Below are 17,172 nucleotides of genomic sequence, written 5' to 3'. Positions count from 1 at the left end.
CTGATCACAGGGGTGGGAGGGGAAGAGGAGGAGAAAAGGGGTGGGCATTAGCACTGATCCTCTGAACTCCCATCCTTCCCCTGCCCGGGCCCCAGTGGTCTCTATCAAGTCTCAGAGAATAAAGTCAAATGCTTTCAAAGCACAGGACCCGAGAAACATATTTAAAGCACAACATTCAAAGTACCAATTTTAGAGTTTGGTAAAATTCCACAGTAGCAAACTAGAAAAAAACACCCCTTTAAGGCTAAATAATGATGGCATTTGGGTTGTACTCACCCACGGGTTACCAAAAAAGTATTCTACTTTGATTAAAAAATTTACTTGAGTGTGTTGCAAATTACTGTAGCTCAGAAACCTGCGGGGAGCTTACTGCATACACTAAGGCAGACGGGCACAGAAGGGATCACCATTTGGACTTGCCTGCTTTGTCCTTCTTTGGCTTTGCACAATCTCTTATTATAATAAGGCATGTATTATCCTTTTTGGAGATTTGAATAACAGAAAGTCTCACTTTCAAATATATTGCTTATAATCCCAGAGTCTACTAAATGTTCTGTGGATGCTGTTTATGGCATTATGCTCCTTTCAAAATGGGACTGATAATTAGTAAACTGAAATTTGATTAATGTTGGATTAAGAGGTTCTGATGTCTCGCTGGTATGTGTTATTTCAGTCTGTGGGCACTGGAAGAGATTGTCCTAGGAAACTTGTTTCTTTCCCCTTTCCAAAGTGGGAAGATTAATTTAAAACCCTGATTTAAAAAAAAAAAAAAAAAAAGAATTCAGTTTCATTCAACAGTTTGTAATCTAGGATTCAGTTTTTTCTCACTCTTCTTTGTTTTCTCACTTTGAAGCTGGAGCCAATGAATTAATAACTATTTGAGAGAGAATAAAATAAACTAGAAATAAAAGTCTTCCTCTAAAAATGCCAAGGGTGACCCCTTCCTGGTTATGGCAGAGTAACCTGGCATAGATAAATGATTCAGACAATCTCAGCTCTTACTAGATTCAAGTACAAAATTCTGAAAATATGATGAACTTCTCTGAAAACAAAGGACCTGTTTGGTGTAATATCGAAGGCTGTGAAAATAACCACTAGATAACATTTGAAGGAAAAAATTTAAATTGATACGGTGATGTGCTCTTTAAAGTTCAGGTTAGGGATACCTCTTTTAGTTTCCCCAGAATTATAAAAAGGGCTGTAATTTCCAGAATTTTTTCTGTGCTCCACGGCCAAAAGATTCCATGTCTCTTCCTTGCCTGTGGATTTAAATCCATAATCTTGTTTGCCTACTACTGAAGAGTATGGGAGAATCAGGAATAATGGGCTCCCTTTGAAGCTGTGCCATTCCCAAAGTAACCATCTGAATGCTAAAGAAATATTGTCATTTATGAGATGACCTTTTGCTCTTTGAATAGTCAGACATTAACAAATGTTAAATGCCTAGAAACTGGAGCAGCACTATGAAAAAAAGTAAGTAGGGTCAGCAAATACCCTCTCACATGCTTTTGACATGATGACCATTTCCACTTTTCTAACAGCTTTCTAATAGCAAAATGTATTTGGGAACAACAGTGGAATTTGTGTCATCATGACCAAATGATTACGGTGCAAACCCGAGATTCTTCTGGGGCCCAGCAGGCTTCTGGTCCCTATGGAAACCAAACCTCAGATATTGTCCTCCACTCAGCTGGAGGACTGAGCGAGGGAGGCTTTTGTGCTGGGTGAGATTTCTTCCACAACCTTCCAGCACCAGACCCTAGTGCTTCCTCCCGACTCTTTTCTAATTGAGATGCAAATTGATCTCTCTGGCTGATTACACTTCCCTTAAAGCTACTGACAAATGCAGCTGTAACCAGAGTTTGTGGACTTTCCAACAAGTGACTTCAGCTGTCAGTATTTGCATGTGCAGCCAAGGCCCAGCCTGCTCCATGTCTCAGACATGTGGAGAGCTTCCCTTAGGCATTGCAGGCGTTTTATTTACGTGTATAAAATTTACATACAATTAAGAATTAAAAAAAAAAAAAACCTACAAGTACAACCCTAGGATTTAGAAACAGACTCTGGCACCAAACGTTATTTAAGGCCTATCCAGACACTTCTTTTTTCCTGAGACTGGAGGGGCACGCCTCTCCTGGGAAGGCATGGCTTTCCTGGCAACATTGTTTCCTTCTCACTTCCTTCTTGTAAGTTTTCTGACTTTAACACTATTTGAATTCAATCTGTCTCTCAAAAACTAACTAAATAAATTTATCACTTTAGGAAAATGGGATAACTGAATAGCCTTTACTTTTCATGCCTGTCAGTAAGATTTAATTAATTTCAAGACCAAATATAAAATCACAATTCTCATTGTCAGAATTTCTACACGAATGTGGTTCGGTAACTTTTTGGGGTGGTGATGAATGGATTATTATTTAGAATGCAATAGAATATAAAAGTAATATGCACAAAACACTATCATTCAGTATAAAGAAAAATACACATGGAATATAATTTTTCAGTAAAAATTCTAACACCTCGTTTTTCTTGAATACTATCATGTACGTATTTTTGCCAGTATAGTTCACTCAAAAACTACTGAGTACCCACTATGTGCCAGGTGCTGTTCTGAGTGTTGGGGATCCAGGTATGAAGTGGAATAAAAAGGATTTTGAGACTATATCAATATATACATATGTAAATATGTACTCTATTTGTAAAACCATTATTTCTTGGATAAATGAGGTTTTCAATTTTGAAAAAATTCAGTTTTATAAAATACGATTTGCTTTTGTCTCTGTTTACCAAAAAAAATTTTTTTTAACCAAATCAATCTCTGTCCCTTCCTCTCTCTCTTTATACATACTCATATTCATAATTTACTACGAGGTACACGAGACCAGGGTATCAACCAAATGGAGACAAGGCCCCTGTGGAGCAGCTCGTAGTATAATCAGGAGACAGAAGAGGATAGAGGGAGGCCCCGTCTGGCTACGAGAGTCTCACAGGGCTCGATGGCTGTGGGAGGGTGAGCAATCTGTGTCACAGGAGAGACCCAATGGGAGTGTCTGGGGTCAGCAGAGCTCACTGTTCCCAAAGGTCCCACTGTGGGAAGGAGCACCGGCCTGTGAAGAACTGGCTCTGAGATATTGTGACCCCAGAGCCATGGACAGGAGAGGGGCAGAGCAGAAAGCTGGGTTGCTGCTATTTCCCTAAGCAGCAGCCACCAGCCTGGTTTCTGCACAGATTGTGAGATTTACACTAACTTTTCTGGAGGGGATGGTCTTTTGTCTCATAGCAAGAAGTCACTTTACAGCAAAGGAGTACAGAATGGTTTCTTGCTCCCACTCCTTGAAGACTTTGCCCATACCATGTGCTCTTCCCAGGCTCCATCAGGCACCAACGGAGGAGGGCAGCCCCAAACCCAGGGAGCCACACCTTCACACGGAGAGGGCCTGCCACATATCATGGAGGGAAGACAGTCTCTAGCCTTTAATACCTGTAGATGGGAGAAAGGAAGTACTTCCCAGACCTAAGTCCACAGGTGAGTGGTTCCAATTTTGAGAACACAGGTTTAAAACTCCAAGCTGGTGAGATGATAAAAATAACCAGGGTGTCACGGACTCCTCACCAAAGACTGCATTGTGTTAACCTGCTTGGCTCACTAACCATCTCACTAACCTGCAGAGGGAGGCCAGCTCAGGTAGGGTGGGTGCTGTGATGGTGGTGCCGAGCACCAGGCCTCAGCGCTGGAGGCACATGGACTGGGCGAGCTGTGGTGACAGGAGAGCACACAGACTGTTAGGAAGCTGACTGCTGCCAGCAAGAAAGGGGGCCCAGTGGGGTCAGAAGCTCTGATTCTTGGAGAGAAGTCAGAAACCTAGATTTCTGAAAATGCAAAATCTTCTGATTTTTCAAAGAGGCTGACACACTCAATCTTTATAAGTAACACTGGAGGCCAACTGCACTTCAAACAAAACCCATCTGGGGGCTAGATTCAGCCTGCAGGCAGCTGGTTTGTCAGCTCTGGTTTTTGAACATTGGCTTGACTTTGAGCTAAAAACTGCTCCTTGGTTGCCTCTGTTTTTTGGTCCCAGTTCTATTGCCTTCTTTAAAAAAAACCCCAGGCTTCTGAAACAACTTCTTCTTGGTTTTAATGGCTCCCTGAGACCTCTAGGTATAGCGGTCACTATTAATCTGGGCATGTTCTGGGTTGGTCAAGGTCTCTCCTTACAGTGTGGGCCCTGAGCAGAGCCCCTTTCACAGTGTGGCCTGAGGCTTCAGGAGCAGAGGCTTGATGCCTTTGTTTCGCTTCTGTGACCCGGCCCTCAGGGGCCTCAGGCTGTAGTCTAAGAGAACAGATAGGTCCCTGCATCACCTCTGGTCTCTCACCCCAAATCTATGCTTAACCAAAATCCTCAGATGTTTCCCAGGGCCTGCTGTCACATCCCATCATCCCCATCCTGTCCACACACCACTGATCATGTAAACCCAGGCACATGGGTCTACCCTGCTAAATCTCACCTTGTTGGGTTTGCGCCTAAAAGTCTCATCTGTTGATGTAATCCTAGTTTTTGATTTTGCCTCATGTCAACTAAGTTAACCCTCTTAGCTTTCTGACCAATGGTAAACATGTTCTAGACCTTTGTGAAAGTTGCTGATAAAAACATTGTTGTGTGGTAGAAGGGTTGAGCAAAGCTGTGGTGCACATGCAGTACCAGAGACACAAAGGCCCAATGGACTGGTGGTCCATGAATTAATGCATTGTACGTCTGGCTAGAGTGAAGTCACCCAACTCCCCTGGGTCCCTATTTCTCTCTCCTATTTGCCAGATGACTGTGATATTTTATCTTGCGGTTTACCAAAATTAAGATTCTAATTTAAAAGCTTTCTCTAATCTCTGAAGATAGTTATCTTATCAAACACAATTAATGTGTTTGGGATATTTTCTTCTTTGTACGGTCATTATTTTCTGAAAGCTCACAGCTATTTAATAATCTAGCATAACAATTTTATAAGAGGTCCATGCAACATTCTAAATCCATCCTTATAATCCTATTTGAAAACAAGGAAAACATTTTCCTGTTTTCAGTTCTGGGTGCATCCTTTATTTTACTTGATTTTGGGGCAGGGGGTAGTTCTTCTGGATCTGAGACCACTGTTGGAAATCTGTTCTACAACTAGACATATAATGGCCTTAAAGGCTAGACCTTAATTTCAGGGGCTGGTTCTTTTTTCCTTTCTTCCCCCCTCTTCTTATAATGTTCTCAATGATTTGAGTTTTAATTCAAACTCTTTCACACAGTTTTCTGTCCCTTCCTATATGAAGAATATGGAGGACAAGTGGAGTAAAGGTTAATGTGACAGCCTTCTGTCAGGGTGGCATGGAGCTCTCTTTCAGTCTTGATGCACCCGTGTTGAATGTGCACTCATCGGACCCCACCCTGGGCAAGCAACACTGGCTGCACTTCCATGTCTTTCCTTCTCTCTGAGAGACAGTTGTAATTTTATAATAAAAAAATCTCTCATTTCTTATTCCCTTTTATAGTTTCAACCCACCCATGGGAATATGCCATTTCTTGATCTGAACTCTACTTTTTGAAACATACTTCCCAAGTGTCAAGGTACAAGTCTACTCGTTTTCCTCCCATTCTTACATGAATGCTAGCACAAAGTTATTACCTCTGCAACATTCACAGTCACAAATCCAAACCTTTCAAATTGCTAAGGAACAGATCCAAAATAATAGTTCCCCTCATTTGCTTCCTCTGTCTTCTGAGAAAAGGATATTGTTTGTCTGTCAAAAACTGATCAAATGCTTGTTGCCTTTAGTAGAATGCGGGGTGGAGCTGACACTGAGTGGCACCAATCCCTGTCACAATGACATTTTGCCTCTGCACCTGTTTAGAAGTGTGGACTGGGAAAGCACTGTGTGCGCCTTCCCAAATGGAGCAGGGCTTCATTCTGGTGGCTGCCCTAAGGTCTGTCCCTCCATGCACTTCCCATTCTCAAGCACTTCCATCCCACCCAGGAGTGTCTTCTTTCTTTTTGGTGCTGCTATTATCTGATGTGTTTGCCTTTCCTTTAAATAATTCAGTCCTGGGTCCTATCATACCCAATGCTCTGGGTGAAGACATGAAACTGCTACAATCAGCTACGGACAAGACTTCTCAGAAGAGTATGTCCTGTGACCACTGCTAAAGTAACCCTTCATTTTTCTGTTCCTCCTTTTCTGTGACACTATTTTCTCCCTTTACTCTGCCTTCCTCTCTACTTCCTCCTCCCAAGCTACTTCTCAAACATGATGCCCTGGAGAGGTCTGTTCCTGACCATCTTCTCATTTCCTTGCATAGCGCAGCAGATCCAGCAGGTCCCACGCTGAATTAATCTACCTGGTTTATGTAGGGATCCAATCCATTCCCCTGCCATTGCCTTAGATCAGGCCTTCACCTTCTCTCAGAACTCCTCCCACTGCCCCCTGGATGCTCCTGTCACTTCCATCTTCACCATGTGTGCATGTGTATACTTCTGCTCTGCTGTATGGAAGCTTTTGCAGTTCTCAAATGTCATGTGCATTTTTAGAGCTTGGTCGCTAAGCAAACACTGTCCACCACTTGGAATATCTTATTCATATTTCTACTTCCAGGGGCTAAGTGCCTAGCAAGGCGGCAGTGAATGTTGACAAATGCAAACTGGTTCTGCATGGCAAAATATACTACATAGTACTGTCTGACTCATTTTCATACACTTTTCTTAAGCATATAGAGACAAACGGAGGAAATTAAAGATCATCCCAGGAATAAGAACCAAGATCCCACTGGAGAAGTTAGAAATGGGGTTGTTATACCTTTAGGGAAGAGAGGCCACTTTTGAAGGTATATAAATTGAGACCAAAACTTAGCAATGATATTAGGAAGTCATAAGTCTAAGAGAGAATCCATAGTATTATCCACTATATCCATTAATTGAAAATGAAACTAAATTTCACTTAAGAGGTACAAAATTACTTTTCCTTAGGCAGCCCAGTTCTCTCCATCAAATGCTGATAGTTCCAGAGAGGAGAGATGGTGAATGCCATTGTGGCTATTGTTCTATTGAAGTGGACGTTTATTTTAAAAAGCCACCATCTGTTTGATTCAGAGCGAGCTCCTCCTAATGGGAGTGCTGCATGTTATGTGGCAACCTTTTCCCTGAAACAAGTTAGCTGAGGAGGAGAATGAGAGAGCCCTGGCTCTGACGATCTGGGGAACTTCCACCAGCCGAGCATGGTTTGATTTTGGAATTTTTAGTTGGCTTGGGAACCGTAAACATAACATGTGGCAAACTTCCCATTTACAACACTCTAGGCATGGGAATAGGCCCCCTGATTGCCCATGAGGGATAGAAAAAGCAGATGGCAGGTGAGTTGGCCCTTGTCACTCAGAAAAGCAGCGGCCACGGGACAAGGGCTCCACTTGACATATTAGATTTAGCCTGCTGAGGAAGTTACCAGAAAACCCAGGAAGGACAAAGGGGCTGGACTGAACTGTTACTGAGGGTGCTTTCCAAACACATCCCTACTGTGTTCACTTTTTGATCATGTACGACAATGGTATATTCTTCAGTCTCCTGTGAGTCTTCACCACACAGTTCCAACTGTTTGATCATTTAGCCAAGGGTACCCCAAACAAGAACTCCTTTGATATTAATTCTAAGCTAGATTTACTGCTCAAAAAGATCCCTAGAGGCAAATCCATTCTAACAATATGCCCACCTTTCTGTTTCATAAGAAATGTTGTATTTTCTTAAACATTACTGAACAAACTTGATGTGTTTACTGCTCACATCTCTACTTCTAGTTAAATACTGTATAACACTGAATCACAACTGACACTATTTTAGGGCACTGAAGTGTCAATCATTAGGTGGGCAGGGCACAAGAAATGCAAACTAACTCCACTGGCTCTTTTCTTCATTTGTCATCAAGCTCAATGCTTGGCTATCTGTGGTCAATACAAAAGAAAAACAAAAAACAAAACAAAACTAGTACTTTCTCTCTAAAGGATTGAAAGAAGGTCTGAAGTAAACAACATGTCCTTTGTTCATACAATAGTCATTCTGATACCTGAGTGACATTTGGAAGCAATGAACAGTTTGGTGATGTTCTACTTAACAGCTGTAACCTTAATATTAGAAACAAAATGGGGACACACAGTTGCCCATATACAATGGCTGGTGTTGACAAAGAAATTTCCCATTCTTCGTCAGCACCCACTACTATACCTAATATCTTAGGGCAACTGGAAATAGCAATGTTTTCTCAGAAATTTGGTGTCTTCTAGGGCCATACATGTAAGCTGCTATATTCCTTATCGGGTCTTGGTTCATATGCCAATAAAAGTTGCCAGGGGATATACTGTCAGGCTTTAGGAAGGAAATAAAATCTAATAAATACCCAGGAAGAGAATTCCCTAGCTCCTACTGGGGCAGGGGGTGGGTAGTGGTGGTGATTGGGATGGGTTCCTGAGAGGGCTTCATGGGCATGTGACCTGAGCAGCTGCACAGTGCTTACAATGGGCCCTGCTTGGTTTAATACTCTGCTGTTGCTCTCTTGATGTTCTTAATAATTTTATCTTTGATCTTGTGTTTTGCACTTGAAGACTGATGAAAGAATGGAGCATGCATGTGGGCAAAGGAAACACACACAACATGTGCTCTGCTGGTTCCTTGCACATAAACCTTAGCAGTGCCCCAGGAGCAGGACTATGGTGGAGCCATAGTGCCTGGAAGGTAAGAGAGACTCAGAGGGAGCACAGGGGAGTGTTACCACAAGTGGGAAAGCAGACTATTCTGAGAGGCATACTTTCCACCTGAACCAGAACCAGACTCAGAGGGAGCACAGGGGAGTGTTACCACAAGTGGGAAAGCAGACTATTCTGAGAGGCATACTTTCCACCTGAACCAGAACTTACTTTGAGCACAAAAAGCAGTGTTGTTCTAAGAACAATAACCAAGAAATCATATATATCCTTAGTTGTGTTACTTCTCTGTGTTAGCCAATAATTTACTCTGAAAATGATGTCAGAGAAGGAAAAGGAAAAACAGAGGGACTCATAGTTCCTTTTCCTATCAGCCCTTCCTTACTCATCCATGAACTGAAAGAAGTGTTGGTATAGTATGTATGTATGAAGAATGAGAGAAAAATAGGTAAGTTAGTTTTGTGCAGTCTTTTCACTGTTAAGAACAGAACATATCCCTGTACAAGTCACAAAAATATGAGCTATGTCATTGTGGTAATTCCATAGGCATTCCATAAAGTTAAATGCTTTAGCATTAGTATATTAAACAATATAAAAACTGATAAAATTAATGCTAATAATCTAAATTTTTAATATTTCTTGACTTAAAGTGACATTAGATAGCAAATAAATACACCATGACAAGTCGAGAGAAAAAGCAGAAAAAGAACGGAAAAAACTTTATATTGTAGCATGTTTAAAAACACTTTCCAAAACACCTGGGTGGCTCAGTGGTTGAGCGTCTGCCTTTGGCTCAGGGCGTGATCCTGGGGTCCCAGGATTGAGTCCCACATTGGGCTTCCTGCATGGAGCCTGCTTCTCCCTCTGCCTGTGTCTCTGCCTCTCTCTGTGTGTCTCTCATGAATAAATAAATAAAATCTTAAGAAAAAATAAAGACACTTTCCTTGCTTTTTGAATGAGGGGCCCTACATTTGCATTCTCTTCCAGGACCTCTTGGTCCCAAGCCCTGGTTTTAGATATGTCCAAAGTAGTACTAATTTTCTCAGTCCTTGGGGGAACTTACAGAGGCTTGAGATGGTTGCCCCTGAAATCAGGCAGCCTCGACTCTGTGCTAAGATTAGAACTTTCAAGGTGGACCATGAAGTGACAAGGTTGGGAAAGCTCAGCTTCCTAGAAGCTTGGTTTTGTGTCTATCACACGTACTCTGTACTCTGATGGGCCTGACCATGCATTAAATGCTAAAAATCCCAAGTTTACCACTCAAAAACACTCGGACTCCTGGGCTTTCTATGGTGTCCTGTCTGGAATGCCATCCCTCCTTCCTGGGGACAGCTTCCCTCTCATCCCTCCAACCTCAGCCTACATGATTTCTCTGCAGAGAGATTTTTCCCTGGTCCTGTTTCACCACATCCTCTATTGAGTTGCTTTATACCACATTCGTGTCTTCTCTGTGATGTGTGGGGTAAAAACCCTATACCTTGCTCCCTGTGTATTGCAAGCTCCTGCTGCTGGGCTCAGCAGTTTTCGAGTCCACACTGTTTGTTTGCTAAATGAGAATGCAAGGAGACATCTGTGATTAGGATGTGTTAGGTTATTCAGTGTTTTTCAAAATTCAAATCTAAGACTTATTTCTACAAAGCAGCAAATTCCAGACATCAGCTGCTATACAATCCAGTTTAGACTTTTGCCCAAGCATGTGAGGACCATGATGTTTTAACAAAATGTTAAGGGAGCAGTTAAATATTAATAGCCTAGGCGGACATCTATAATTATTTAAAAAGTATAACAATTAGTAATTTAGTAATGTTTTAAAAAGCAGAAGTACAGAAAAAAAACCCTTTTTTCTTTTTTTCTACTTTTCTCAACGTTTCTTATTATACGTTTGGTTTCTGGCCTATATTAGCACTTTCCGTAGGCAGAAATTAAACAATAGAGTAGTTAAGTGATTACAAAGCTTTCCCCATTGATTACATCTTTACAAAAATTATATACAGAATTTCATTTATTTTATTTTATTCATTTTTAATTTTTTAAAAAGATTTTATTTATATATTCATGAGAGACACAGAGAGAGAGAGGCAGAGACACAGGCAGAGGGAGGAGCAGGCTAAATGAAGTGAGCCCGACGCGGGACTCAATCCAGGGCCTCCAGGATCACACCCCGGGCTGAAGGCAGCGCTAAACCACTGAGCCACCCAGGGATCCCTCTCATTTCTTGTTTTAAATAACTTATTTCAACAGCATGAACTGAATCTTCTCAGGATATAAAAGAAAAATACTTAAATTTTTATAATGATCAACATAATAGGTTTTGTTACTTTCCCTTTCTTGATTTCTATACCAAGTTGTACTCTGAGATGTCAACGTGGTTATCTTCTGAGACACTGGACAATATAGCATTTACTAACCCACATTAGCATCAGTAGCCCTGGCTGGCATCCACATTAGTCTAATGTGATTCATCGAAAAGTTTTTCAAGTGACACTGAATCTTATTCTTTGAACTTGTAACAATATTGTTTTCCCTAAACCTGATTATTCTGATGCTATATTCATTCTTATTTGAGAAGGCAGTGTTGAACAAAATAACAAAGCATGTTCTTTGTAATGAGAAATTTGATAAGTGGGGAAGGTGACGTGCCAAAAATCACAATGGACTTATAGGATGCAGAGTTTTCTTGTTTGCAAATGATTTTTCCCTGCCTTGGTCCAACATACTTGACTGATGAGTGTCCAGCTCATCCTAGTTGACATGCAAACTGACAAGCCAATCGCTGAATAGGTCTTTCTCATTTCTGCCAAAAACCTCTTTCAAGCTGTTTGTGAAATAAAAACCCCCATGCTGAAGGCTGAATTGACACCAGCTCTAAGATTAAGTCTAGAGTGCTGTGGATATCACTTCAGAGAATGCCATCTTCCAAACACACACCACCAGCCTGGACAAAGTGCGAGGGAGCACGCAGAAGGGAATAATGTTGCCCTGGCCCCCGGGGAGGGACCAGATGGGACCTAATAGCTCTTTTCTACTACTAATTTCTATGATAATTCCAAGTTGCCACATGGCATATGTATTTTTTTTTTAAATCTAAAGACAGAATATCAGTCAATACAGTGACCAGGATTTTAATGAATGGTATTTTTCATGAACTGTATCTATTCACACATGGTATTTCTCACCCACTCTCACCCCCACCCCTTCAGCAACATATCACTTATGGTTGGAGTGGGAGAAGTATAGACAGAGGTCAAACACAACATGTTTATACTCATTATCAATACCAGTTAGAAACAGAGAAATTTTAAGTTTTACTAGGAGGTCAGATGCATTTTGTAGCAATTTTATGATGTCACCTTAATTTCTTTTTCTTATAATCAGACATTATGCCTAGACTTATAAAGTGTGCTGACTGATGTCTGAGAAAAAAAAATTACAAAAGTGAAATTTCTTCTGGTTTTAGAGAGAAGATCAAGGGTTGGTGAAGATTTGGGAAACATTACAAAAGGACTTTTAGCCATTCTCACTGATGAGTTCCAAAGCAACTTCACTGAGGATGTCTTTCCCTGTCCCCCAGCCAGATGCAATTGCCCTCTCCTCTGACCTCCTAGAAGGCCATTCATACTTCCAGTGGCACTCATCACATTCTTTGATTGATTAGATTCATTTCATTTGTTGTTGGCTTCGGGTAGGTACCCTGGGTGACCCCACTACATTTTCCTCAGCATCTCACCTTCCACACACAATAGACTGCAACTCACAGGGATGGGCAGAAGGGAACCCAACCTCAGGCAAAGCACCGGGAAAGGATGAACCGCTCTTAATGGTCACAGCTTCTTGGCACAGACTTACATGACTACATTATGAACATAAACTCTTCTGGGGTTCGGTGAAGCAGAGTATTATTATACTTAATATAAATTAATAGATGGTTTGAAGATCACACAATGTTATTTTCAACACATACTGAAAAACGTTCTCTATTCCCTCTTCAACCCAGTGAATACTTACCTCTCATGGCAAACTGCTGAGAATCAGGATTTGGGGATAGTTAATAGGTACATACTCAAAACAAAAAGATACAAGCTCTGGTAGAGTGGGATGAGGCACTTCACGGCCCTGCTGGCATTGATGCACGTGGCACATATAAGGCTTGGCAGGAGCTTCCCACTCACTATGGCTCCGTCAAACAGAGGCCCAAAAAACGGAACCTGTTGATTCAAAACAGAAAAACACTTACTTTTCAAAACCAGTAAAAATCAAACTAAAGACATGAGAATAGCTGGTTGATGTCTCAGACCTGTCATGACCATGCAGACCATCACCCACAGAAGAGATGCTAACCTTAGCATGATATGATGGAGGGCTTTCAAATCAAGCAACACAGGTCTGCTCTACAATACTCCTCCATTATGAACTCATCAACAAAACTGCTCATGACAAATTCTCACTGGGTTATTATTTTTTTTCCTTGTGTTGTCATTTACAGAAATAGCATTATTCTTTCTAAGTGCCTGCATCATGTGGATTATGCACAATACACAGCCATGTCTCATTGTACACCTCCTAGTCTTGCAACTTTCTGAAACCAGTTTGGAATTGGTAGTGTTTCTGCATGGACCCTGATGTGTACTGACTCTTAAAGGAGATGATGACTATCACTGTTAGCAGCTACAAGGTCCTACTTAGAGTCCTCGTTCTTCTTGAACCTTCTTCCCTCTGCTTCCAAGATAATTGTGTTATCCTCATTTCTATCTACTTCCTTATTAGAGGCATGGCTTTCCTTCACTGGACCCACTTTTATACCTGGGCAACCCATGAAGTTCTAGTGCATGTCTTTTCTCTCTCTCTATTTCTCTATTTCTCTCTATTATGTGACAGACATTGTTCTATTCACTGAGGACACAGCAGTGAATAATAAAATTTCTTATTTCACTGAGCTTACAATTTACTGGAGGCTTAAGAGAATGAACAGTATAAATACATTATATATATATATATATATGGTACTAAAAGCGCTAAGGTGGAAAATAAAGCAAGGAAGAGTAATAGGACTCTTTTTAAAGGGAGATGTCCTCCAATTTTAGATCATATGGCCAGGGAGGGCTTTAAGGAGAAGATGGTTATTTCAGTATAAGCCTGACAGAAGTGAGGGAATGAACCTCATGTTATATGAGGACATCTGATGGAAGAGCATTCTAGGCCGAGGAACACCAAATAGCCAGCCCTGTGGTGGGAGTGGAACTGCTATGGTTAAGAAACAGCAACTAAGCCACAGAGGATGGAGCTGAGTGAGCAAGAAAGAGAGCAGAATGCAATAAAGTTAGGCCTGTCCTAAGACAGGCTGTAAAGGGTTCTAGATTTCTGCTCTGAACAAGATAAAAGCCTTCTGGAGGGTTTAGGGAAGTAGGAGAGCTGATCTCACCTATATTTTAAAGGTATGTTCAGGCTGTTGTGTTGGGAAAATTGCAAAAAAGTAAGCATTATGGAAAACAGGGAACTAGTGAATGATCAAGGCAAGAGATGATGATGGCTTGGATCAGAATGATGACCAAAGTGGTGAGAAGTGGTAGGTTTCTGGATATAGTTTGAAGGTAAACAGGATTTGCTGAGGATTACTATTGAAGTGGAGAGAAAAAGAGGCATCAAGGGCAATGCCATGGTTTATGCCAGACAACTGGAAGACTGGAGCCACCTTTTCCTAAAATGGAGAAGATCAAAAGGGAAGGTCACTAGTTCAATTTTAAACTTGCTAAGTTTGAGATGCCTATTAGATATTTATAGTGATGTATGGGGGTGGCAGCAGATATACCAGGCAAGAAGTCAAGGGACTTCCAGTTGGAAATTCATAAGAGTTATTTATAGATGATGTTTCAGCCATGAGATTGGATGATCAGATGAGAAGGAAAGAGGTCCGAGGACTAATCCTGTGGCCCTCCAATATTTACAGGTTGGAGACGTGAGGAAGAATTAGCAAAGAAAACTGAGGAGGAGATGATGGAGAGAAACCTCCAGGTACTTGGCACAAGGTTGGAATGCAAATAATGCCTGAATGGTTGAAACTGATTGTTATTTTAAATAATTTAAATAATTTAATAAATGCAGGTCTCCAGCATGGGTCTTTTTACTTGTGTCAAAGGCCATCTATTTGTGGAATATCTTTTTATCTTTTTTATCTTTTCCACATGGTTGGAAATGGGAGAGGGGCTAGGGATACAATGGTAAAAAGAAGACTATCTCTGCCCAAAAGAGTGGACATGAGGAACAACTGACATAAGAAATCTACAAACTGGGGCACCTGGGTGGCTCAGTGGTTGAGCATCTGCCTTTGGGTCAGGTTGTGATCCTAGAGTCATGGGATCAAGTTCCGCTCCCTGCAGGGAGCCTGCTTCTCCCTCTGCCTGTGTCTCTGCCTCTCTCTGTGTGTGTCTCTCATGAATAAATAAATAAAAATCTTTAAAAAAATAAAATAAAAAATAAAAACTGGGGCACATGTTCATAACAGAGATATGGCTAGGATTTCTGCACCCTGTTTTTTAGCACTACCTTTATCATGCAAAAAGTGGGTGACAATGCAGAGATCCAGTGTTCAAGTTTCTGCTGGACTCCATATGTATGCCTGTAAAGTGTACACAATATGTATGCACAGAGCCACACAAATGCAAACAGCCTTTCAATAATAAGCATCCACATACGAGTGTGAAAATGAACACTTTTCTACTCCTAAAGAGGCTGAGACTATTGGGATTCAAATTCTGGACTTGGTTTGGCTGCTAAGAAACCAAGTCCTGTGGTAACTTACTACACTTACATTCAAGGATGTATTTGGAGCCCAAGAGAGGTGTGATATGCCCTACTTCCCTCGCAGAGTAGCTAAAATATTCAGATGCAATATACATCCCTAAGGTGGGTTGCAAATAGTAGTGTCCTAATGAGAGACAAGGTAGAAAAACCATACAATATTGAGATCAAGGGTAAAAACTTTAAGAGAAGTATAAGGTATGTTTCTGAGAATGTTTATTTCCACATATTTTAATCTTTATATTGTATGGATACATTCTCTAAATATCAGAAGATAATTTTGGGGAAAAATAGATAATTAAAGGACTCTAAAATTTTGCTTGAAAATTCTGAAGAATACATAGAATCTTTCTAGGTAAAAAGGGAAGAGATTTTAGATTTTATCTGTTTAATCGTTATGTATTTGCCTGCTTCGATCCACACCTCAGTAAGGGCGAGAGAGGAATACAGAGGTAAATATGTCAGAACTCTTAGGCATAAACAGTGTGCAGGGGGATTAAAATATGTATTCAAGAAGGCAAAAAAGAAAAAATGAAAAGAAAAAAAGCTTTAGTTTGGGTACAGATATAATGTTCTGGAGCTGTGGAGAATCTTCTTCTAGCTGAGAGCAGCCACAGAAGTCTTTGTGTTGGAGGTGGTCATGACTGTGGGAAACCTGTGGGAAGAGAGGAGCACTCCAGGCGAGTGGTATAAAACAAGAACAAAACAGTGAGGTGGCACTGGCTCTCTTTGCTAAGGCGGTGTCCCCAAAGTGTATTCCATGAGCTACTAATCTAGCCAAGCATTAGTTAGATGTGTTAGATGCATCACAGGTGAATAAAGAGAAAGACTGTGGCTGGAACAGGGCAAAGGGCTGCACACAAATGCTGAGGGACTTCCTATATCACAGTGGGAAGTCAGAGACAGGGCCACTAAAGGGAGTAACACAGGAGATGAGGCTGGACTGCACACTTGGGAGGACTGGAAAGCTCTCCAACAGGTATCTAGGGAAATAATGATAAAATCATTATCATTTAGAGATAAATGAAAAGACTAAAGAACAGTCGTGGGGACCTAGCTGACCAGAGCTGGCCAAGGACAATCCTCCGGAGAAGCTTGACTCTAGTTACTCCAAAGCCAGAATCGCCTTCAGTAAGGAATTCTCCATCAAGAATTGATCCGTATAAGATCTATGGAGCCACAGAGCACATGAGAGTGCTTAGAATTTAACATATTTTATCCTTATAAAAATTTTAATAAAATTTTCAGTTATGGACTCTTCAGTCTTTCTGGCAAATAATATAATTGCTATTTTTTTTTCCAGTGGGAAATTTATTGTTCTTCAATGCAATTCTTGAACTGATTTATCTGTCACTCATTTTGACATCTCAAGCATAATTTTATGGGCCCAAATATACTCTTTCAGTTCGTAAATTCATACTGTGGGATTGAGAACTTCTGGAGAGGGAAACTGTAGCAGGTCCTGGAATCCTAGATGGCAGAGGTAGAAGAGCCCTTCAAGATCATCTGTTTTGACCTTACTGATGCACAGATGTGGAAAGGGGAAGGCATGGCAGTGTTCTCTGGTAATGTACAATGCCACAAGGTCACTAGCAGGGCGATGCTCTCCGAAGGGGGGCCAGATGGAAAACAGCTCACTGGACTCGGGCTTAGTTTC

At 41.1% G+C, this 17,172-nt stretch overlaps 1 protein-coding gene across 9 annotated transcripts in view; it reads right to left on the bottom strand.

Moving 5' to 3' along the window:
• RALGAPA2 (Ral GTPase activating protein catalytic subunit alpha 2) overlaps positions 1 to 17,172 on the bottom strand; it is a 321,681-nt gene that overhangs the window by 70,686 nt on the left and 233,823 nt on the right. For 7 of the 9 annotated variants that reach the window (XR_013364745.1, XR_013364747.1, XR_013364740.1 and 4 more), the window contains one exon: positions 12,798 to 12,925. Coding sequence is in view for 2 of the 9 variants with exons in the window: in XM_077871985.1 (XP_077728111.1) it covers positions 12,798 to 12,925 (128 nt within the window). In the remaining 7 variants the exon portion in view is untranslated. Of the gene's footprint in view, positions 1 to 12,725; positions 12,926 to 17,172 lie in introns of all 9 variants that reach the window. The other 2 variants (XR_013364741.1, XM_077871986.1) reach the window with 1 other exon arrangement.

Source organism: Canis aureus, chromosome 26 (genome assembly GCF_053574225.1).
Source record: "Canis aureus isolate CA01 chromosome 26, VMU_Caureus_v.1.0, whole genome shotgun sequence".
NCBI lineage: Eukaryota > Metazoa > Chordata > Mammalia > Carnivora > Canidae > Canis > Canis aureus.
Note: the sequence above shows the minus strand (reverse complement) of the source record. Positions and strands in the feature narration are given on the sequence as shown.